We start from the raw sequence: 25,595 nt of genomic DNA on the forward strand, positions 1-25,595 counted from the left end.
ACCTGTTGTTTCCTGACTTTTTAGTGATCGCCATTCTAACTGGTGTGAGATGCTATCTCATTGTGGTTTTGATTTGCGTTTCTCTGATGGCCAGTGATGATGAGCATTTTTTCATGTGTCTGTTGGCTGTAAATGTCTTCTTTTGAGAAGTGTCTGTTCATTTCCTTTGCCCACTTTTTGATGGGTTTGTTTGATATTTTCTTGTAAATTTGTTTAAGTTTTTGTAGATTCTGGATATTAGCCCTTTGTCAGATGGGTAGATTGCAAAAATTTTCTCCCATTTTGTAGGTTGCCTGTTCACGCTGATGGTAGTTTCTTTTGCTGTGCAGAAGCTCTTTAGTTTAATTAGAGCCCATTTCTCAATTTGGGCTTCTGTTGCCATTGCTTTTGGTGTTTTAGACATGAAGTCCTTGCCCATGCCTATGTCCTGAATGGTATTGCCTAGGTTTTCTTCTGGGGTTTTTATGGTTTTAGGTCTGATATTTAACTCTTTAATACATCTTGAATTAATTTTTGTATAGGGTATAAGGAAGGGATCCTGTTTCAGCTTTCTACATATGGCTAGCCAGTTTTCCCAGGACCATTTATTAAATAGGGAATCCTTTCCCCATTTCTTGTTTTTGTCAGGTTTGTCAAAGATCAGATGGTTGTAGCTGTGTGGTATCATTTCTGAGGGCTCTGTTCTATTCCATTGGTCTATATGTCTGTTTTGATACCAGTACCATGCTGTTTTGTTTGGTTACTGTAGCCTTGTAGTATAGTCCTAAGCCAAAAGAACAAAGCTGCAGGCATCATGCTGCCTGAAGCATAGTTTCTTCCTTCCTTAGGAAAATAGCATGGGTTTCCAGTTGAAAGGAGAGAGATCAACCTCTGCTCTATGAATCACCCCTCAAGGGCTGCAGAATCAAAGGGAACCCCATGGGCAAAAGACTCCTTTTCAGTCATACCTGAATGAATGGGAAGAGGAGCCCAACAGCAAAGTTGGAGAGCCAGTTGACGGTGCCTGAGATGATGGAGGCAGCTGACCGCTGAGATTGCTGGAAGAACTCACCAGTCAAGATGAATGGGATGCCACCTGCAATGTGTGAGCCAGGACATGGAATTAATCAATCTGAGGAGGTCATGCCTCCAGCATCCATCTCCATCTGCCACACTTTAAAGCCCCGCCCCTGCCACTTGACTGGATGTGTAGTGAGCCCCAGTTTTCTGAGTCGCCCTGGTGACTTAGTGTTAGTGCAGACATCATTGACATTGGGGTGGGACAAGTCTTTATTTTGAGAGACTGTCCTGTGCAATTGCAGGGCATTTATTACCCTTTACTTTCTGATGCCAGGAGAGCCTCCAGTCACCACCACAACCCAAGCTGCCCCTGCCACACATTTCCAAACTCACATGTGGTCTGAGGTCTATACCCTTCTATTCCTCCATATCCTGTTCAGTAAGACCAGCGATCGCACCCTTTGCCCAGACCAGGACCTGGGGCTCAGCATAACTGCTGGGATCCCACTTGAACCTCCCCATCTCCAACTGGAGTCACCACTCTGCCAATAAGATCTACACCTGGGTGTTTCTCAGACAAGACAGAGTGGACAATGGACAGGAAATCCCTCAGGGACTTTTACCAAACTCTAGAGAGACAATGAACACAATTTGGAAATTACTAGGATGGAGCCATTCATTGTGTCAACATCCAACAATTATTTATGTGCTGGGACTGTTCCAACATTGAGGTCAAAAGCAGCATGTCCTTGCTTTCATGGGGAACCCTTGTCTGCTGGGATGATTTGTTCATTAAAATGGTAGTGAGCCCAGGAATGGAAAACCAAACCTCATATGTTATCACTCGTAAGTGAGAGCTAAGCTACAAGGATGCAAAGGCATAAGAATGATACAACTGGGGCCAGGCACGGTGGTTCACGCCTGTCATCCCAGCACTTTGGGAGGCAGAGGCCGGTGGATTACATGAGGTCAGGAGTTTGAGACCAGCCTGACTAACATGGTGAAACCCCGTCTCTACTAAGAATACAAAAATTAGCTGGGCGTGGTGCTGCATGCTTGTAATCCCAGCTACTCGGGAGGCTGAGGCAGGAGAATCGTTTGAACCCCGAAGGTGGAGGTTGCAGTGAGCCCAGATCATGCATATTGCATACCAGCCTGAGGTATAAAACACTACAAATTGGGTGAATGTATACTGCTTGGGTGATGGGTGCATCGAAATCTCAGAAATCGCCACTAAATAACTTATTCATGTAACCAAACACCACCTGTTCCCCTCCCCCCCCAAAAAACCTATGGAAATAAAAAAATAAAAATAAAAAAGGGGAGTGAGCAAATGAACAAATACATATAAATACAAAATGTGATAAGCATTCTGGAGGAGATGCACTGTCTATTTTGATACTGGGTGGAGAAGGATGCCCTGCGGAGGAGATGGTGGAGATGTGGATTGAAGAAGGAGTGGTGGCTCCTGAAGATCTGGAGAAGATCATGCTGGGTGGAGAAAGGGGCTGGCAGAGGTCCTACAGGCGAAAGGATTGGGCCAAGGTCTACAATAGGGGCAATCTGTCCAGACACCTGAAGGAGGCAGAGGAATGCGGTGAGGTAGCAAATGTGAGCAGGGGCAATGAAGCAGACTCTTGTAGATCATGGAGAGGGATTTGCAGTTGAAGAAAACTACTTTGGGCTACTAGGCAGCAGTTGAGGTGATAAATTTGCATTTCACAGAGGTCACTGCTGTTTGAAGAAAAGCCTGGAGGGTGTAGGAGTGGATGCAAGGGGCTGTCGGGGCAGTCCGGGAAGGAGGCAATGGTTGTTTAGGAGGGCTCAGATCATGGCAGGTGAGATGAAAGGAAGGGACTGAATTCAGAGACAATTGCCCCATCAAGGTAAAGCTTTCAAGGTAAGCATTGCACACACACAATCACTTAGCAAGCTGACCCAACCAAGTAACCCAGGGTGACAAAGACACAAAGCCAGGGCCAACTTAAGTCTGAATCTCTCCAGACCTTTCACCGTTATCACTCTGCTATGTTGCCAGCAAGGCTTGCACTCCAACAAATCAAAAACGACTCGGAGTGGACCGTCCCCTCACCTCCCACTATGCTGTGAGCCCCCCTGAGCAGGCACTATCTCCATTTGCCTGGCATTTCCCACAGAGTAGATACTCCATCAATATTTACTTACATAAGTTAAATGCTCAAAAGTTGATTTTGATAAGATTTGATATGCTGTTCACTACAAAAATATTAGACTCTATATCTTAAAGGTATCTATTGAACTGTGTGAGAACAATGGTTACACACTGAAATGTAATGAAACCAGCCTTTGGGTCTGCAGAATATTTCATTGTCAGAAAGTGTTTGTGTCACACACTCAGTTGGTCCTGCAGCTAACACCACTGGGAATCAGTTTACAGCAATCCTGAAACCTGAACAGGGTTAGGTGATGGTGTTTTGCTTTCTGTGACTTTCCCAGGTGTGCTTCTGGAAGCACCTGTGGATAACTCAGTACTTCTGATGCTGGTACGATGGAATGTGGTACATCAATGTACAATGCAGTAGAACACTGACAAATTGCCTCCCAGTACATCTCTTTGTTTCTTCAGGGTTTAAGGCCATGACTTGTTCTTTGGTTAAGGTTCCTGTTCCTAGCACAGTGCTGAACACACACCAGGTGCTCTGTAAGTGTTTGCAGGATTGATGAAAGAACAAATGATTAGGATGCCAGGGAATTCATGGTACATTGATATCAGATCCTCTCTTTCACTAGGCCTTCAGACCAAGCCCTAAGCAACCATGAGGAGCCTGCACAGCGCCATCGTGCACAGGTGTTTTCATTCCCGTTATTTCCCTTGATCTTCACAACCAGAGAAGGTGGTAAAGCACAGTGGACTAGAGGTTGAGCTTTGGTGTTAGTAAGAACAGGTTTAAGTGCTGCCTCATCTAAATCTTTCTAGAATTGAATTCTCTCACCTGTAAATTGATGATAGTAGGAGCTTACTACTGGGGGTATTTGTGAGCATGAAATGAACTACGAAATGCAAACAGTATAAGTATTGCACACGAAGGGCACTCCATAGGTGTTAGATACCATAATAATAATAATAATCAAGACTCCTCTGCATTATATCCCCCATTTTATGATGAGTTAGCTGACGCTTAGAGAAGAAGAGTGATATATGCAAGGTTTCTTAGCAAGAAGTGATGGTGATGAAGAAGATGATGATGGTAGTGATGATGACGATGGTGCTTCTGCAGCTGCTGGTGAAGATGATGATGGTAATTGTGACAGGCATTATGAAAAGCACTTTACAAGGTCTCTACAAGGAGAACTACAAACCACTGCTCAAAGAAATCAGAGATGGCACAAACAAATGGAAAAACATTTCATGCTCATTGATAAGAAGATTTAATATTGTTAAAATGGCCCTACTGCCCACAGCAATTTATGAACTCAATGCTATTTCCATTAAACTACCATTGACATTCTTCACAGAACCAGAAAAAAACTATTTTAAAATTCATATGGAACCAAAAAAGAGCCCAAATAGCCAAGACAATGCTAAGCAAAAAGAAGAAAGCTGGGGGTATCACACTACCTGACTTAAAACTATACTACAGAGTTATAGTAACCAAAACAGCATGGTACTGGTATAAGAACAGATACATAGACCAATGGAACCAGATAGAGAACCCGGAAATAAGACTGTGCATCTACAACTATCTGATCTCTGACACACCTGACAAAAACAAGCAGTGGGGACAGGACTCTATTCAATAAATGTTGTTGGGATAAATCGCTAGCCATTTGCAGAAGATTGAAACTGGACTCCCCCCTTACACCATATACAAAAATACACTCAAGATGGATTAAATACTTAACTGCAAAACCCAAAACTATAAAATCCCTGGAAGACAACCTAGGCAATACCATTCGGCAAATAGGCACAGGCAAAGATTTCATGATAAGAACATGAAAAGCAATTGCAACAAAGCAAAAATTGACAAATGGGATCTAATTAAACTAAAGAGCTTTTGCACAACAAAAGAAATGATCAATAAAGTAAACAGACAACCTATAGAATGGGAGAAAATTTTTGCAAACTATGAATCTGACAAAGATCCAGCATCTATATGAAACTTAAACAAATTACAAGAATAAAACCCATTAAAAAGCAGGCAAAGGACATGAACACTTTTCTAAAGATGACGTACATGTGATCAAAAAACATATGAAGAAAAGCTCAATATCACTGATCATTAGAGAAATGTGAATCAAAACCACAATGAGATACCATCTCACAACAGTCATAATACCTATTATTAAAAACTCAGAAAATAACAGATACTGACAGGGTTGTGGAGAAAAAGGAACATTTATACATTGTTGGTGGGAGTGTAAATTAGTTCAACCATTATGGAAGACAGTGTGGCCATTCCTCAAAGACCTAAAGACAGAACTACTATTTGACCCAGCAATCCCGTTACTGGGTATATAACCAAAAGAATACAAATACAAAGATACATGCATATGTATATTCATTGCAGCATTATTCACAATAGGAAAGACATGGAATCAACCTAGATGCCCATCAATGATAGACTGGATAAAGAAAATGTGGTACATATATACCATGGAATATTATACAGCCATAAAAAAGAATGAGATCATGTCCTTTGCAGGGACATGGATGGAGCTGGAGGCCATTATCCTTAGCAAACTAAACACAGGAACAGAAAACCAAATATTACATTTTCTCACTTATAAGTGGGAGCTAAATGATGAGAATGAATGGACACATAGAGGGGAATAACACACACTGGGGCCTTTTGGAGGGTGGGAGAACAGAGATGATCAGGAAAAATATTAATAAAAGTGGGTACTAGGCTTGGTACCTGGGTGATGAAATAATCTGCATAACAAACCCTTATGAAACACATTTACCTATGTAACAAACCAGCACATGTACCCCTGAACTTAAAAATAAAAGTTTAAAAAGATACTATATATTATTTCATTGAATTATCACTATGATATGATAGTTGCTGCTATTATTTTTCCATTTAATATATAAAGAAACTGAGGCTTGTGGAAGTTAAGTAATTTTTTCAAGAGCACATCACCAGTAGGCTGCAAACTCAGTTACTCTGGGTAACTCCACAGCATGAGTTTTAATTACTCCCTTGAACCCCAAGCAAGTCTAAGACACTAACAAAACTTAAAATACTTGAAAAGAACTTAGCTATCTTCATAGTTTTGTCTGAATGCTCTCCCAAACCCTGCAATTCATTTGTCTCTCTTACTGAAGGCATTGGTGGCCTGATTTCCTAAGAGTCTCTCAAGGTCTCTTTCTTCCAATCCAAGGTAAAATGAGAAAGAATGGGGCTTGATAAAGAAACAGAATGAATTTCAAGCAGGTCTTCTTTTATTTTTATTTTGTTTTTCAAAATGAAAATAGTGTTATTGTTTTTTTCTGATTTTCACAAATAATATTTGCTCATGTAAAATAATTTTTAAAAGCATGCAACATGACAAAGTATAAAAAGGAAACAAAAATTACCCCTAAGCATTCCACCTAGAGATGATCTCCATTTGTATTTTGGTATTTAGCTTTGATGTTAAATGTTCTGTGAAGAAGATTGGGACTACTTGGGATATTTGTCTTTTAGGTGTTTGTCTTTTTCTACCCAGAGCCCTGAGGAAATTGTTCATCTTTGAAATTCATTAGCTTAACTATGATGTTTTTGGTTGTATTAGTCCATTTTCACACTGCTATAAAGACATATCTGACACTGAGTCATTTATAAAGAATAAAGATTTAATTGACCCAGCGTTCTGTTCTGAATGGCTGGGGAGGCCTCAGGAAACTTACAAACATGGAGGAAGGCAAAGGAAAGAAAGACACATCCTACCACGTCAAAGGAGGACAAAGAGAGAGGGAGAGAGAGCAGGGGAAACTTCTACTTTGAAACCATCAGATCTTGTGAGAACTCCCTTTCTATCACAAGAACAGCATGGTGGAACCACTCCCATGATTCAATCACCTCCCACCAAGTCCCTCCCCTGACATGTGGGGATTACAATTCGAGATGAGATTTGGTTGGGGACACAGAACCAAACTATGTTACTGGTGTTGATTTTTTTTTGTAGAACATAGCATATCCCTTTGAGCTGCAGATCCACTCTTCTTTTACTTCTTATGTTATACCTTTGAAAATGTCTTATTTTCTACATGTTGGATTCTTTGCTTCAGAGACACCAATTATCCTTGTGTTGGATCAGCTTTGTTTCCCTTTCCTATTGGCCATCTCTTGAGTGACTTTGTTCTCTTGTTTTCTGCATAGATATTGTATGCTCTGGGAAATCTCTCTTTTCCCTCTTCTCTCCCTTCCTTTCCTTTCTTCTTTGTTCTAGTTTCCCAGGTTGGCTCTTTCCCTGTGCATTGTCCTCCATTTCTCTTATCCTTATTGGAGTGAGCAACGTTGTCCAGATTTCCACCTCCTGTGATATGGTGGAAGACCCATCTTTGACACCTTGCCTTTTTATCTCCTAGTTTATCTTGGCTTTCACACCACGGTTTGAGATCTGAGTACTATCTTTCAGTAAGTTTTCAATAAATTGTGGGAAAATGTGGCAGGGGCGGGGTGAGTAGAAAAATTGATTAGGGCTGTCAGCAGCCCTTTATGGAGGATCTGGGTTCTTCTCTCTCTCTTCTTAGATCTTGTAAAGTGACATACACTGGAACCCATTCCATGTGGTCAGGGGCATATTCTACTCCAGTGGCCTTTAACTGGTTTCCTCAAATTAGGACATAGTCTTAGGAAGTTGCAATCCTCAGGACCCTTTGAGAGGGCTGTTTGGGGGGAAGGTATCTTCTTGATCTTTCTCTGCAATTGCTGACTCATCTGCTCACTCTGTCTCCCCCATAAAATCAAGGTGGTAGCGAGAGTTCTTAGAGTTTATAAAATCTCCTTCTCTAGTCAGTGCTATTTTCTAAAGAGTGGAGACAGAATCTCCTATGCTAGAACTATCCTTTATTGGCTGCAAGTTTTTCTAGGTATGTGATATATTTCCTTGTTTGGTTACTGCTGGCCTTTTTTTTTTTTTTTCAATCTGTGTGAAGGTTTGCTTTGTTGGTATTGTTATTGTTTTTTAATGACTCTTTTCCTGCTCATTTTCTTAGGTATTTGCAGGACGAAGTTTCTGTAACAAGTCTATGACCATATTTACCTAAAATCCCTTGATTATTAGCTTTTCAAAGGTAAGTTATTGGTATTTCTTGTGGTAGGTGTGTAGGTGCTGCTCATCGGAAAATTATATGCTTCAAAATTAAAGAGCAGGTAAAAACAATCCCTTCTTATAAAGGATTTTGCCAAGAGAGTTCCTTCTTTAAAATTCTGTGTTTGGGACTTTTACTTTTGTGGACATTTTTATTCATAAAAATACTTGGCACAACTTATCTCATCAAATCTTTCTTCATGACCAAACTATGAATTATAAATTGTAATTACAGATGAGGAAACTGAAATTTCAGGAAATAGAGGGCCTTGCCCAACTACTAGTCCTGTTTGTGACTGGAAGAGATAGGACATGAAGTTAGGTCTTCTGACCATGTCCTTTTGATGGCGCCTCTCATTTCAAAAGAACAGAAAGATGGGGAAGGTGTCATGTCTGTATCCAATGTGCTTGTACAGGGTCCTCTTCATATCACAGTACTCAATATATGTTGCCCAACAGTCCAATATAGCTTAAACTTTGAAAATTAGCCCCAAATAATTATGTATGTGGGTCCACTCATCTTGTTATCTTATTAGAGTCTTCTTTGCTATCTTGTTTGAGTATCCTATTCTGGATTGCCCCAGAAGCAGACCCTGAGAAGGAGTTTATGTGCCAGTTGATCCCAGGAAATGCAGGGAAGAGTGCAGGGAAGTGAAGGAGGTAGATAAGGGGTATGTTATTAGCAGCACCACCATGGGCAGCCACATCTTAACCCAACTGAGACCCTTGAGAAACTGTGGAAAACACATCTCAGAGTTACCCAATCTGAGGGATAAGAGGGCTGGGTTATCTATCCACCATGTCCCATCAGTCACTGATTGAGTGCTACGCTTTGAGCAGTGCTTTTGGCCGGCCACAATGTGGGCTGAGAGGGCTGGGGAAGTCTTCAGGCAAAAAGCCACATACGGGAGCAGTTGTAGGTCGGTCCGGGAATCACAAAAGGGTGTGGACAACGGGATTTGGGGAAGGTAACAAGAATCCTTGCTACTGCCATCTATTCCTTAAGTGTTTAACTTCTCAGTGACTATTGCAATAATCAGGTAGCCATTACTAATAACAACAGTGATGAAAATCTTTATATTATATACACCTAAGTATTCGTTTCAGGAGTTGGGGTATAACACTAGGGTTAAGAACATGGGGCTGGCCGGGCGCGGTGGCTCAAGCCTGTAATCCCAGCACTTTGGGAGGCCGAGACGGGTGGATCACGAGGTCAGGAGATTGAGACCATCCTGGCTAACATGGTGAAACCCCGTCTCTACTAAAAAATACAAAAAACTAGCCGGGCGAGGTGGCGGGCGCCTGTAGTCCCAGCTACTCGGGAGGCTGAGGCAGGAGAATGGCGTAACCCGGGAGGCGGAGCTTGCAGTGAGCTGAGATCCCGCCACTGTACTCCAGCCTGGGCGACAGAGCGAGACTCCGTCTCAAAAAAAAAAAAAAAAAAGAACATGGGGTGGAGGTCCCACACTCTAATTAGGAGTGTGGAGTGGGGGTCTTACCCTAAAGTTAGGGGCCTGAGGTGAGGGTGTAACACTATAGTTAGGGGCCTGGGTGGGGGTCTGATACTATAGTTTGGAGCATGCTGCTTCAATCAGACCATCTGGGTTAGAGTCTTGGTTCTGTCACCTGCAGGCTCTGTGTGACCTTGGGCACATTAGTTCACCTTTCCAGCTCGAATTTCCTCCTCTGTAAAGCAAGGACAGTGGAATTGATTTCATGGGGTCATTGCAAAGCTTAAAGGACCTAATACAGATAATACACATTGAATTGTGTCTGAGGTGTGATGAACACTCAATAGCTTTTAATGATGATGATTATAATTATTCAGAAGAAGCATGTTCCAGGAGAATATTAATCCTGTGATCCGAGTAAGCCTTCTGGCTCCTGGATCCCATGGACACTGAACCACACTGGTTGACTAATTGTTTTTCCTGAGCGGTTGGTCTGCCCGCCAATTTGCTTTGGCAGAAAAGGGCTTTCCCAATAACATATAGTTGCTCTTGCCTTAGTAGCACATACATTGTGGAAAAGGAAACCAGATTTGAATCCATGCATTTGAGGCACAGAATCCTAGGATACTGCCTAGGACTCTAGGTAAAATAAAAACTCTTATTTTACAGATTAGGAAAATGAGGCTCAGAGAGGGAAATGTATTTGCTCAAGGTCATAAAACTTGGTGGAAGAGCCAGATTTAGTTAAAAAAAAAAAAAAAAGTCCCTCTAACTCCTTTCTTTACAGAATATCAAGAGGTGATATGGATTGAGGTATATGTCCCTCACCTTGAAATGATTTTATTTCCCTCTTTCTCTTTCCCCATCTCTTTCCCTCCCCCACTCATTTTTCTCCCTTCTTGCTAGGAAAATAGAAAATATGTGCTGATTAATTGAGTATTCTATGTAAAAATTTGCCAAGTAATTTAAAAACTTCTGTAGATATCCTAAAAATATTCCTAATAATTTTGAGACATTATCTACTTCATTAATAATGTATCGATCTATTTCATTAATAATGCCATTATTTTTCCTTCAGAAACGTTCATAAGCAAAGAAATATTCTTCCACTTCATTGGTAAATTCCTAATAGCTATATTTAGTTATGTTCAAGTGAAAAGGAATTCAATTCTGCATGTTCTTCATATAAGAATTACTTTTTGAAAATTGCCCTTTCCTCCAAATCTCTGTTCTCTGTGAATCTGTGCTCCAGCTCAGCTGGCCTAACAACCAAGCTGTCTTGTGGCAACAGCACCTTGGTGTCTACAGTGAGGAACTATCTGCTACCTTTCTTTCTCCAGAGATAAACCTGATAAAAATTCCCATCACTTTACCTACTAGCTATGTGACCACATGTATCTATGGTTCTCAGTTTTCTCATCTATACAATGAAGATAATAATAGTTCCTACTTAGTTTTGTTTTGTGCATTAAATGAAACTATGCTTAGCAACGTGCACCTGTGGTATTTCTCTAGAGCCAGCTTTGTTATTTCTGCTTCCAGCAATGTTTCCTACATATTATCTTTAGGCCCTTTCTCCCTCCTCTCTATTTTCTAACTCTTGCCCATGTACCCTAGAAAAAGTTCAATTTTAATTTTATTTTTGAATAAAAGAAATAAAGGGCAACTGCCCAAACTTTTCCTTAATTCATTTTTATTAAAATTCTCCCAATGCAAGCATGATCATCAATTTCTAAAGCCCTTCAAAAAGGCTAGAAACCCCCTTAGAAATTTCCTTAAGTGTGCCCATATGTCACTTAATCCTTTAAATAAATTTTCTGTTAAGCACCAGGTTTAAAAATAGCTCTTTTCTTTTATTGAAATATAATCATTTTGAAAACTCTTCATGGCCATTCTGCTTTGTTTATGTAAATAGACTTTATCTTGTTCATCCATTCATTCATCCATTTCCATCCAACATTTCCATGTCAAGTCCTGTGCTAGGCATTTGCAGATTCTACTAGTTGATATAAGAACTGTCTTGGGAGGCAGTTATTCTAACTCCATTTAACTGGTGAGGAATTTGCAACCCAGAGTAGAGAGTGACTTGCTCAAGGTGGCACAAGCAGTAAATGATAGACTTGGCTTCGAAACCAAGAGATCCAGACTCAGGTAAGAGACTGTCTCCTCTGCCCTTTCTCTAGGAGAGACATTTGAGAATTTGAAAATGCACAGGCTCCCAAACAGATTTGTTCTATGATAACAGCCAAGATATATCAGCAATTAGAACTCATGCCCTGCAGCCTGTTGGGAGGGGTGGGACCAGAGTGCACACAGGAAGCTCCTCCCCTCAGAGGATGTATACGAGGTCTGTCCTCATTTCTGAGAGGAGCTTAGACACCCACCTCCTCAGGCATGTGCTTCCTAGGAAGGGAGGCAGGGGAGGCTGCTGAGCAACCAGGGATGAAGAGATGTGGCAGATGCTTCCTGGGGGCTCCTTGCAGAGCCTTGACTCACCCTGACTCTCAATGGGCTCCTCTGGCTCTGCCGACCACTAGGTGGGAGGCTTTGGTCCTTCTCTAGACCTCAGTTTCCTTGCCTACAATCTCACTTAATGAGCCATTTAAAATCTCAGTAAAGTCAAAACCTTGATAGTGCTTACTTGGCACATGGCAAATTATTACTATGTGGAGGTGACTCCCTAGGCCAGCCCCAACCCAATATTTCAGGGCGGGGAGCTGAGGCCAGAGAGGTGGAGTTAGACTCCCAATGTTTCAGAGGAGTAGGATCTAGGACTTTCAAACTAGCCCGACTGACTGCTCTATTGTGTCCTCCTTGCGAATTCCTGGTACCCACCCACACTTAGACTGTTCCCACTGCTAGAAATGCCCCCGGGCTTTGGAAAGATTTCAGGGTGCACAAGGATATGGGCAATTTACTTCACATGAGCTTGGCTCCCAGTATAGGATAAAGAAGCAATGGTGCCTTTCTCCCCTTCTACACAGCCCAGCCAGGTAGCCAGCAAAAGTACCTATGCAAGCCTGTGGTCTAATCACATGGGATATGTTTTCTAAAAAAACAAATGAAAGGAGGCTTCTCCAGGAATGGGCATGAGACATGAGCATCTATTTAATTAGGCAAAAGGGGGAGGTCCCTCCACCACTATCTTATTCTTGATCACAGCCTCATGTTTATTTATTTCCATGGATTGCACCCTCATCTTTGCATTTATCTTTTGCTTGTTCATTGTGCTCCTTGAGGGCAGGCATTTCGTCTCTTTTTCTCACTGTTGCTTCCCCCATAGCAAATCATGTTTGTCTCTTGGGTGCTTGACAGATGTTTGCTGAATGTGTAGATGAAGGGAAAGTGATGATAGTTAAACAGATCTTTTAAGGATGAGTGGAAATTCTTTTTCTTTTATTGTTTTGAGACAGAGTCTCGGTCTGTAACCCAGGCTGGAGTGCAGTGGCATGATCTCGGCTCACTGCAAGCTCCGCCTCCCGGGTTCACGCCTTTCTCCTGCCTCAGCCTACTGAGTAGCTGGGACTACAGGTGTCCCCCACTACGCCCGGCTAATTTTGTATTTTTAGTAGAGACAGGGTTTCTCCATGCTGGTCAGGCTGGTCTCAATCTCCTGACCTCATGATCCACCCGCCTCGGCCTCCCAAAGTGCTGGGATTACAGGCTTGAGCCACTGTGCCCTGCCGGAAATTCTTTATGCGGTTGAGGAAAGGGAGGGCTAAACAGGGTGCAGGTTTGGTGAGAGCCCGGCTGCGATGGGGAGGTGGGACAACAGAGGCATCTTGTGAGGGGCCAGCAGGGGTAGATTTGAGGGTGTCTAGGAGGCCATGCTCGGGCAGGAGTTTGCATGCAGAAGCTGTAGGCCCGTTGAAGGGTTTTAGGAGGCGAGAAACAGGAGCAGATTTGTGATTTGAAAAGTGTCCCTGATGCAGAGTGGGATATGGGTCAGCAGAGGAAGGAAGTGGAGGCAGACGGGGACACTGGTTAGGAAACAGTGGTTCAGAACTCCAGAAACAAAAGGGAAGATGTTTGTGAAAAAGTTCACGCCTCTCAGCATCGTTAACAACCATACATGGTGATTCTAACTTGTATTTGTGTAGGATCAGTCATAAGACTTAGATTGTTTCCTGATCGCTGCTCTAGGGAAATGTAAAGAGATTCTTCCTCTTGACTATTCATTAGTATATTTTGACATACACTATTTTCCAGTGGGATTTAAAATCTGTGTTCTTTACTTGAATCAATAGGCTTGAACATCACCATCCTGGACTGCCTGGGGGAGAGGATGTTTTTGAACAGCCTCAGGAGCAAACGGGCCATATAAGGCCAAACTGACTGTTAATTCTAATTAAAAAGAGGAAGCTGCTACAGCACAATGAGTGGGACAGTTAATTAGCAGGTAAGAAAACCAATTAAAGTCTATCAGAACAAACCCACAGTGATGTGTTCTGTTTGGTGGTGAGTTAAGCACACTCAGATGACCTGTTTCTAAGCTTGGTGAGGAGTTTCTGTTTCAATAAAGATAGAGGCCAGCAGTCTTGCTGGTAGGTTCTCATGGGTGCATTTTAACCTTCTTCCTTTTTGGATGAGCACAGGGCTGGGAGGGGTGTTGAAATAGAAAAGTAAGGGTGACTAGATAAAAGAGGGTCGAGCTAGGAGGAACATCTCCCACCAACGGACCGAGACATCAGGAAGACTGGCACACTCAAGCCACACCCTCCGAGAGAAGGCATTGAGAGTGGATAGAGAGAGGATGCAGATGCTGGGCTGAAGCCAGGAAGTCTGGGAACCCTGCATGGGGCTGTTGAGCAAAGGCATTTGTTTCCTGGCCCCCAGTGACTCCTGGGGAAGGGGTGAGTTGAACAGGTGAGGAATGGCCTGCTCTCACCATGGGCCTCCAGAATCCTAGCAGCAGGGGACCCCACATCCCCACAGAGACTTGAGATGGCAGGGAGAACTGCTTAGACAGTGGCAGGGGCAGGACTCCGGCCTGTGTGGTGCCCAGAGGGTTTGATGTGGGAACATCTGCAGTGGAGCATGGCCAGTAATGCCTATTCCCCAAGGCTTGCCATGCTCCTCTACAAGGCGTTAGCCTTTGCGTGACTATCAGACCTGGACAGAGCAGGGTGGCCTTGCCTGTGGGATGAAGCCAGTACATTCTGAATGCCCCCCATCTGCTGGACTCTCCTGGGTCCCCAGCCTGGCTGTGCCCATGTGTAGTGCAGTGTCAGATGCCCAACCAGGTTGCTTCCCTGGGGCACTCATCATGGCTTCTTTGCCAGCAGACCATGTCTGAGCATTGGAGAACTCTAGCAGACTGGCCCCCACTGGTGTGCACCAGTCCACCCACAGCCTCCCCTCACCACAGCCTCCTTTCACTGGCACACACTTGTTCATGCCCCACTACCCACCACCCCACCATCACTTTGCTGGTGCACTGAGTGGACCTTGCCTCCCCCTCTTCCAGTACATGTGTGTGCATGTACCCCATAGTGCCTCCACTGCTGGCATGTGTGCACCCTGCTGTGCCCCCTACTGATACATGGGTACCCTGCCATGCTGCCACTGCCAACATGAATGCACAAATGGACACTGGCAACCCTGCTCCTGCCATGGCTCCACCCCCACTGGTGCAATGACTAGCACAGGTGCTGGCAACCCCACTCCCACCAGTGTCCCACCCCTGCTGTGCTGCCTGCCATCACTGACACAGCTATGTGCAGGAACACCGCCACCCAACTCCTGCTGCGCCCCACCCCAGCCAATGCACATGCACCCCACTGCACCGTTGCAGCTGCTGGTACATGTGAGCGAGTATGGATCCCACTGCTGAAGTGCTTTGGCTGGCACACCTATTGGAGTGTTGTGGTCAGTGGGCTGGGAACACCTTGGCCCATTCAGCGTAACAGGTTCCTAACCTTGAGGCACCAGAGAACAAATCTAGGGGCCCAATGTCAGTCCCCCAGAGCCAGAGCATGCAACCCAGGAGTGCTGAGCTGAGCGTTGGCTCCCTAAAATCTTCCCGAAATGAAGACAGTCAACTGAACCCACCTCATGCCGCAATCAAACCTCCAAAGGTATCAAAGAAGATAAAAACAAAACAAAACAAAACCCTATCTAAAGGTCAGCAGCCTCAAAGATTGAAGGACCATCAGTCAACACAGATGAGAAAGAACCAGTGCAAGATCTCTGGCAACTCAAAAAGCCAGAGCATCTTTTTATCTCCAAATGACCACACTAATTCCCCAGCAATGGTTCTTAACCATAGTGAAATGGCTAAAATGACAGACCTAGAATTCAGAATATGGATAGGAATGAAGATCACTGAGATTTGGGAGGTCAAAACCCCCAAGGAATCTAAGGAATTCAATAAAACAATACAGGAGGTAAAAGATGAAATGGTCGTTTTAAGAAAAAACCAAACCTATCTAATAGAGCTGAAAAACTCACTTCAAGAATGCATAATATAATCACAAGTACTAGAAGCAGAATAGCCTAGGATGAAGAAAGAATCTCAGAGCTTGAAGACTGGTTTTCAGAAATAATTCAGTCAATAAAAATAAAGAAAAAAGAATAAAAAGAAAGGACGAAATCTCTGAGCAATATGGGATTATGTAAAGAGACTCAATTTATGACTCACTGGTGTCTCTGAAAGAGAGGGAGAGAAAGCAAGCAACTTGGAAAACGTATTTGAGGATATTGTCCATGAAAATTTCCTTCAGGAAAAGCAGGGAACCCCTGCAAGATACTATATAAGATGAACATCCCCAAGATACATAGTCCATCAGATTCTCCAAGGTCAAAATGAAAGAAAAAATGTTAAAGGCAGCTGTAGAGAAGAGGCAGGTCACCAACAAAGTGAACCCCATCAGGCTAACAGTGGATGTTTCAGCAGAAACCCTACAAGCCAGAAGAGACTGGGGGCCTATATTCAGTATTCTTAAAGAAAAGAAATTCCAGTCAAGAGTTTTGTAGCCAGTCAAACTAAGCTTCATAAACAAAGGAGAAATAAGATGCTTTTCAGATAAGCAAGTGCTAAGGGAATTCATTACCACCAGATCTGCCATATAAGAGTTCCTGAAGGAAGTGCTAAATATGGAAAGGAAAGACCATTACTGGCCACTACCAAAACACACTTAAATACACAGACCAGTGATACTATAAAACAACTACACAATCAAGTCTATAAAATAATCAGCTAACAATATGATGACAGAATCAAATCTGCACATACCAGTATTAACCTTGAATGTAAATGGACAAAATGCCCCAATTAAAAGGCCATGTGTGGTGGCTCATGCTTGTAATCCCAGCCCTTTGGGAGGCCGAGATGTGCGGATCACTTAAGGTCAGCCTGGCCAACATGGTGAAACCCTATCTCTACTAAAATACAAAATTAGTTGGACGTGGTGGTGTGCACTGTAATCCCAGCTACTCAGGAGGCTGAAGTAGGAGAATCACTTGAACCTGGGAGGCAGAGGTTGCAGTGAGCTGTGATTGTGCCACTGCACTCCAACCTGGGTGACAGAGTGAAACTACCTCTCGGGGAAAAAAAAAAAAAAAAAAAGGCACAAGTGACAAGCTTGATAAAGAAGCCAGACCCAACTATATGCTGTCTTCAAGACACACATCTCACATTCAATGACACCCGCAGACTCAGAGTAAAAGGATGGAGAAAAATTTACCAAATAAATGGAAAACAGAAAAAATCAGGGGTTGCTATTCTAATTTCAGACAAAATAGATTTTAAACCAACAAAAATAAATAACACAAAGAAGTGCATTACATAATGATAAACGGCTCAATTCAACAAGAATGCCTAATATGCTAGATATATATGCACCCAACATGGAGTACTCAGATTCATAAAACAAGTTCTTAGAGACCTACAAGGAGACATAGCACACAATAATAGCAGGAGAAGTCAACACTCCAATGACAGTATCAGACAGATGATCAGGGCAGAAAGCCAGCAAAGATATTTGGGACTTGAACTTAACACTTGACCAAATGAACCTGACAGACACAGAATTCTCCACCCAAAAACAACAGAATAGACATTCTTCTCATTTGCATCTACTCCAAAATTGACCACACAATTGGCCATAAAACAATATTCAGCAAATTGAAAAAAAAAATTAGACCAGCCACACCCTTGGAACACAGTGCAATAAAAATAGAAATCTTTACTAAGAAGATTACTGAAAACCATACAATTATATGAAAATTAAACAACATGCTCCTGAATGACTTTTGGGTGAATGATGACATTAAGGAAAAAATAAAGAAATTGTTTGAAACTAATGAGAACAAAGACATAACATACCGGAATCTCTGGGACACAGCTAAAACAGTGTTAAGAAAAAAGTTCACAGTGCTAAATGCCCACATCAAAAAGTTAGAAAGATCTCAAATTAACAACCTAACATCACACCTAGAGGAATTAGCAAACCAATCCCAAAGCTAGCAGAAGATAAGAAATAACCAAAATCAGAGCTGAACTGAAAGAAATTGAGACAAGACAAAAATTCAAGAGTTGATTTTTTTAAAAGAATAAATAAGACTGATAGGCTATCTAAACTAATTTAAAAAGAAAGAAGATTCAAATACACAATCAGAAATGACAAAGAGTCATTACCACTGACCCCACAGAAATACAAAAAGCCCTCAGAGACTATTATGAACACCAAGAAGAAATTGATAAATTCCTGGAAATATACAACCTCCCAAGATTGAACATGGAAGAGACTGAAATCCTGAACAGACCAATAGTAACTTCTGAAATTGAATTGGTAGTTAAAAGCCTACCAACCAGAAAAAACTCAGGAACAGATGGATTCACAACTGAATTCTACCAGATGCATAAAGAAGAGCTGGTACTATTCCTAACAAAACTATTCCAAAAAATTGAGGAGGATGGAATCCTCTTCAACTCATCCTATGAAGCCAGCATGATCCTGATACCAAAACCTGGCAGAGACACATACATACACAAAATAAAACTTCAGGCCAATATCCTTGATGAACATAGATGCAAAAATCGTCAACAAAATACTAGCAAACCAAATCCAGCAGCACATCAAAAAGCTATCCACTATAACAAAGTAGGCTTTATCCCTGGAATATAAGATTCCTTCGACATATACAAATCAATAAATGTGATTCATCACATAAACAAAAGTAAAAACAGAAACTACATGATCATCTCAATAGATGCAGAAATGACTTCTGATAAAACTAATTCCCCTTCGTGTTAAAAAGCCTCCACAACTTGGCATTGAAGGAACATACCCCAAAATAATAACAGCCATCTATGGCAAACAGGGAGCCAACATCATACTGAGTGGGCAAAAGCTGGAAACATCCCCCTTAAGAACTAGAACCAGACAAGGCTGCCCACTCTCACCACTCCTATTCAACATAGTACTGGAAGTGCCAACCAGAGCAATCAGGCAACAGAAAGAAATAAAAGACATCCAAATAGGCAGAGAAAAAGTCAAACTATCTCTGTTTGCAGACAATATAATTTTATACTTAGAAAACCCCATAGTCTCTGCCAAAAAGCTTCTTTATCTGATAAACAACTTTAGCAAAGTTTCAATATACAAGAATAATGCACTAAACCCAGTAGCATTTCTGTACACCAACAACATCCAAGCTGAGCACAAGATCAAGAATTCAGTCCCATTCACAATAGCCACACAGACACACAAAATAAAATTCCTAGGAATAGAGCTAACCAGGGAGGTGAAAGATCCCTACAATGAAAATTACAAAACACTGCTGAAAGAAATCAGAGATGACACAAACAAATAGAAAAACATTCCATGCTCATGATAGGAAAAATCAGTATTGTTAAAATGTTCATAATGTCCAAAGCAATTTACAGATTCAATGCAATTCATGTCAAACTATTAATGACATCCTTCACAGAATTAGAAAAAACTGTTATAAAATTCATATGAAACCAAAAAAAGAGCCCAAATAGCCAAGATCCTAAGCAAAAAGAACAAAGCAGGAGGCAACATGACTTCAGACTATACTACAAGGCTACAGTAACCAAAACAACATGGTACTGGTACGAAAACAAACACATAGAGCAATGGAACAGAAAAGAGAGTCCAGAAGTAAGGCCACCTACCTATAACCATCTGATCTTCAACAAAGCTGACAAAAACAAGCAATGGGGAAAGGACTTCCTGTGCAATAAATGGTGCTGGGATAATTGGTGAAGTATATGCAGAAGACTGAAATTGGACCCCTTCCTAACACCATATACAAAAATCAACTCAATATGGATCAAAGACTTAAATGTAAAAACCTAAATCTATAAAAACCCTGGAAGAAAACTTAGGAAACATCCATTCTGGACATAGTCTCTGACACACATTTTATGACATAGATGCCAAAAGCCATTGCAACAAAAACAAAAATTGACAAATGGAACTTAATTAAACTAAAGAGCTTCTGCACAGCAAAAGAAACTATAAATAGAGTAAACATACAATCCAGAGTATGGGAGAAAATATTTGCAAACTATGCATCTGACAAAGGTCTAATATCCAGAACCTGTAAGGAACTTAAGCAAATCAACAAGCAAAAAGCAACCCCATTTAAAAACAGGCAAAGGACATGAACAGACACTTTTAGAAAGAAGACATACATGCAGCCAACAAGAACAAGAAAAAGTGCTCAATATCAGTAATCATTAGAGAAATGCAAACCAGAACCACAATGAGACACCATCTCACATCAGTCAGAATGGCTATTCTTCAAAAGTAAAAAAATAACAGATGCTGACAAAGTTGCAGAGAAAACAGAAAGCGTATGTAATATTGGTGGGAATGTGTTAGTTCAGCCACTGTGGAAGCAGTCTGGCAATTTCTCAAAGAACTGAAAACAGAACTACCATTTGATCCCACAGTCCCATTATTGGGTACATACTCAAAGGGATATAAATTGTTCTACCATAAAGACAGATGCATGTGTATGTTCACTGCAGCACTATTCACAATAGCAAAGACATGGAATCAACTTAAATGCCCATTAACAATAGACTGGGTAAAGAAAATATGGTACATATATGCCATGGAATATTATGCAGCCATTAAAAAGAAAAAGATCAAGTCTTTTGCAGCAACATGGATGGGCTGAAGGCCATTATCCTAAGTGAACTAACATAGGAACAGAAAACCAAATACATGTTCTCACTTTTAAGTGGGAGCTAAACATTGAGCACACATGGACACAAGGGAACAATAGATACTGTGGCCTACTTGAGCATGCAGGATGGGAGGAAAAAACATACCTGAAAAAACAGGTACTATACTATGCTTATTACCTGAGTGATGAAATAATCTGTATATCAAACTCCTGTAATGTGCAATTTACCTACATATCAAACCTGCACATGGACCCCTGAAACGAAAATAAAAGTTAAAAAAAACAAAAAAGCGTTATTTGTATGGGTGCTGGAGTTATAAGGCTGTCTGAAATAGGGTCAAGGATCTAGGGGACATAGCTCAGAACCTGAGTTCCCACTCATTCCTGTGATTTGAGGCCATCACACCCTCAGCCCAGGTCTTGGTTTTCCCAGCTACAGAACTTTGTTTGTTCATTCACTGAATAAAAGGTACCGAGTTCCTGCTTGGAGGGAGCGCAGGGTTGGAGACTGAAGATAGAGCCTGGAAGGAGCCACAGTCCCTGGGCTAGACAGCGTCTTAAATCCTGTGCAGTTCTGTTGTTCTCCAGCTCAGACCCTGGAATGCTGAAGCCCATGTGGATGGCTGGTCTTTACTCCATCCTCCCTCACCATCTCAGGCTGTCCCACATCCACCTGCCTGCTGGCATCCCTGGCAGAGGCTTTTGTTGGCTTTCACAAGCCAGAAGGGCTGGGGAGCTGACAGAGCCTCTCCCCAGGATGGACTGAAGAGAGCTGGTGCCTTCATGCTTCCTGTGAGAGGATGCAGCTGTCTTCCCCCACAGTCTTCCAGAGCTCCCCAGAGGATGACGCTGCAGGTGCCCACAGCAGGAACTTGCCCTGAAATGCACTCCATGGCTGCCTGCCTGGCCCTGCCCTGCCTCAGTGCCCACTCCCTCCTGATGGCTCCTGGGATCACCCCCCAAACAGACTGCCTTCACTGGCATCTGTGTCTTAGGGTCTCTTTTGGAGAAACACTTGCCAGCTTTTCAAAGCCCTGCTGTCCCCTCCACTGAAGCCTACCCCAAAATGCCCTTTTCTGAACTCCTATGGGTTTCTAATCTACACTGCCATGGTACTTAGCCGAACCAACTTACTGTCCCAGCTTTAAAAACAGAATATCCCATGTCTCAGAAACCCCTTCAGAGTCAGCAAATCAGATAGTCACTCTGGTAGTATCACAATTAATTATTTCCTGATTACCTACAAGGGTTTAAAGAACATTTGAGTTGTAAATGGTTCTGAGACACTAAATTGATCTGCATAGGGAAGCACTGAGTAGAAAGAGGGGAGGTGAGAGATGGGAAGGTACAGGGGTTCAAATGTGAAGTAGACCTGGAGACATGGAGTAGGCAGGAGCAGGACTCTAGGGGTAGCTTGATACTTTAGCAATGCTGAGGTTAATTGATGCTGTGAACGCATTTCCACGTTGGTGTCTTTGTGACTGGCTGGGGTGGAATATAAATTTCTGCTTCTCTTTGTTAATGGACTGATGTTTCCATGCATGCACTTTATCGAGGCTGCTATGGTGGAAAGGGAATGGCATTTCCATGTTTATCAGGGTTTCTCCTTTGCATTCCCTTCATTCTCCCTCATAAAAGTCCTTGAGCATGGCACTGTCCATTTTATTGATGAGTAGAGACACCACGCTGTTTACTTTCCAAACTCAGACGTTTTGAGAGTGTAAGGGGGGTGGTATTAATAACCACATCAGGATGTCAGGCATAATCTGAGAGTGTCCCAGGCAAACTACTGATTAGGACACAAGGTAAAAACTCTTAGCTAAGGTCCCACAGTTAGTAAGGCAGAGGCAGAGGTGGAATGATGGTTAATATTGAGTGTCAAGTTGATTGGATGGAAGGATGCAAAGTATTTCTCCTGGGTGTGTCTGTAAGGGTGTTGCCAAAGGAGATAAACATTTGAGTCAGTGGGCTGGGAGAGGCAGACCCACCCTCAATCTGGGTGGGCACCATCAATCAGCTGCCAGTGCTGCCAGAATAAGGCAGGCAGGAGAAGGTGGAAGAGCAGACTTGCTGAGTCTTCCAGCCTTCATCTTTCTCCCATGCTGGATGCTTCCTGCCCTTGAACATCAGACTCCAAGCTCTTCAGCTTTTGGACTCTTGGACTCACACCAGTGGCTTGCCAGGGACTCTCAGGTCTTTGGCCACAGACCGAAGGCTGCACTGTCGGCTTCCCTACTTTTGCGGTTTTGGGACTTGAACTGATCCACCACTAGCTTCCTTGTGCCTCAGTTTGCAGATGGTCTATCATGGGGCTTTACCTTGTGATCATGTGAGTCACTTCTTCTTAATAAACTTGCTCTCATATATACATCTATCCTATTAGCTCTGTCCCTCTAAAGAACCCTGACTATTACAGGTGGGATTTGAAACCAGGTCTATTGGACTGTCCACGGGGTCCTCTCCATCAAGGTGAACACCTTCAACAATCATATCTACCATGCGCTGACCATCTACAGTGTGGCCTTCCATGCAGAGCTATATTGATTGATTCTCACATGCTAAGACTCTTTCTAGATAGGTGGTATTATTTCCAATTTACAGATGAGGAAAATAAGGCACAGAAAGATGGATTGCTCAAAGTCATTCACCTAATTTGTGGTAGAGATAGAAATTGATGAATGTTTTTTATCCTATACCAGCCATGAGGCCAAGTGAGGGAGCACAGAGACTGAAGCCCTTGTTAAAATTAAAACGGAGATCCTCAGGGTGACAGAACAGGTGAAGTAAGGCCCGCTTTAAGCACTCTGCACACATGTGACCTCATCAGCCTTTGCCACTGTTTCTGACTTCTCTTGAAGGTTTCTCCCAGCAGAAAAGTGAGCTTATTTTTCTTTTCCAGGTGTCTTCCTCCAACTTGCACAGCCTGCAGCTCCTGTTGCTGCCACAGATATTAAGACTGATACCAAAGCCCATGCTGGAAGTCAGGGAGCGCCTGCTCTCTTTGCAGAACCAGCAGCCCCAGGTGTGCTATCTTTCCCCAGTTGGCTGTGACCTCTGCAAGGCCGAACCATTTCCAGATCCAAAAGATGAATCCCCCTTGGCTGCACTCAGCCCCCAGCTACCGAGGGTGTGGAGAGCCAAAATCTTCCTGCTGAGCCCTAACAGTTGCTCATTCTGGGCCCCTTTCCATAGCCTGGCTTCTTCCTGCCAGGAGAAATTCGTCTTTTCACAGCAGAGGGAATGAGGACAACTTGCAGCCCCTGTTGGATGGCATCTGCTATCTCTCTGCCTCCTGGGGAGTACCAGGTGTTCTCCTCTGTGGGAAATGCCCTTCCTCCTCCTTCTCCTCCCTCCTCGTCTGCCTGAAAAATGACTGAACTTTTACAATTCACTGCACATCACCATCTATTCCCTGCCTTTGAGGCTGTTGGGGTCTCCCTCTGTGTTCCCACAGCCCCTGCCCAGCCATCTGGCACAGCCTCCTGCACACAGAAGGACACTACCCGTCATCCTTATGGATTCATGAGTGATGAAGCGACAGACCTGGCACAGATGAGGTACTTGATGAAGGTGTTGAATGAAGGTGGGGAGATCAACGGATGGGTGTTTGAACAGATGAACAGGAGTATTTAGAAATGAATTAACAATTGACCCAGTAAACAAACAGGTGAAGGAATAAGAACTGATGAGCAGAAATCCTGCCTTCCCTAGGACAGGACTGAATTTGAACTTGGCTTCAATACTCATTCATTTCATCCCTTTAGGAGTGACATTGTCCCTTTCAGGTCCCACCTTTCCCAGACAGGGCTGGACTCCAGGCCAGCCTGGCTCCCTTGTACACCTCAATTGATGGGCAACTCATTCCTTTTTGAAAGAAAGAGTCCAGTTTTCTGATGGAGCCCAAATCTGAGTCTCAATTGTCTCCCAGGTCCCTGATCAGATATCACAACCTCAGGAAGTCCTCCCTGAAGCCTGAGGCTGGTGCATGCACCTTGGGAACTGCGATCATGAATGCTGAATGACACATGGGGCCTTTGCACCAGCTGCTCCTCCGTCTGGATTACTCATGTGCAGATGTGTGCGTGGCTGTCTCCTTCTTGTCTCCCCATCTCTGCTCCATGATCAACTCTGTGGAGAGGCCTTCCCTGGCTACCCTAAGATAGCATCTTCTCCATCATTCTCCTCCTCATTTTGTATGACTTCTCTTCAGTGCACTTATTGCTACATGTATTAGTCTGTTCTCCCATTGCTATAAAGAAATACCTAAGACTGGGTAATTTATATTAAAAAAGAGGTTTAATTGGCTCATGGTTCCAACAGGCTGTACAGGAAGCATGATGCTGGCATCTACTCAGCTTCTGGGGAGGCCTCAGGAATCTTCCAATCATGGTGGAAGGTAAGGGAGAAGTGAGGTGTCTCACATGGTGGGAGCAGGAACAAAAGAGAGGGTGGGGAGGTGCCACACACTGTTAAATGATGGGATCTCATGAGAACTCACTATCACAAGGACAGTATGCGGGGGATGGTGCTAAACCATTCATGAGAAATCCATCCCCATGGTCCAGTCACCTCCCACCATGCCCCACCTCCAACACTGGGGATTACAATTCAACATGAGGTTTGGTGGGGACACAAATCCAAACCATATAATTACATTATATTTTCATGTGTTTACAATAAGCCTCCCTCAACAGAATGTCCATT

At 42.9% G+C, this 25,595-nt stretch overlaps 1 protein-coding gene across 1 annotated transcript in view; it reads right to left on the reverse strand.

Annotated features, from left to right (window-relative positions):
- SLC2A9 (solute carrier family 2 member 9) overlaps positions 1 to 25,595 on the reverse strand; it is a 166,635-nt gene that overhangs the window by 10,624 nt on the left and 130,416 nt on the right. The window contains exon 7 of the mRNA XM_033213748.1: positions 948 to 1,075. Within this exon, the coding sequence (XP_033069639.1) occupies positions 948 to 1,075 (128 nt within the window). The remainder of the gene's footprint in view (positions 1 to 947; positions 1,076 to 25,595) is intronic.

Source organism: Trachypithecus francoisi, unplaced genomic scaffold, assembly GCF_009764315.1.
Source record: "Trachypithecus francoisi isolate TF-2019V2 unplaced genomic scaffold, Tfra_2.0 Lachesis_group1, whole genome shotgun sequence".
Taxonomy (NCBI): domain Eukaryota; kingdom Metazoa; phylum Chordata; class Mammalia; order Primates; family Cercopithecidae; genus Trachypithecus; species Trachypithecus francoisi.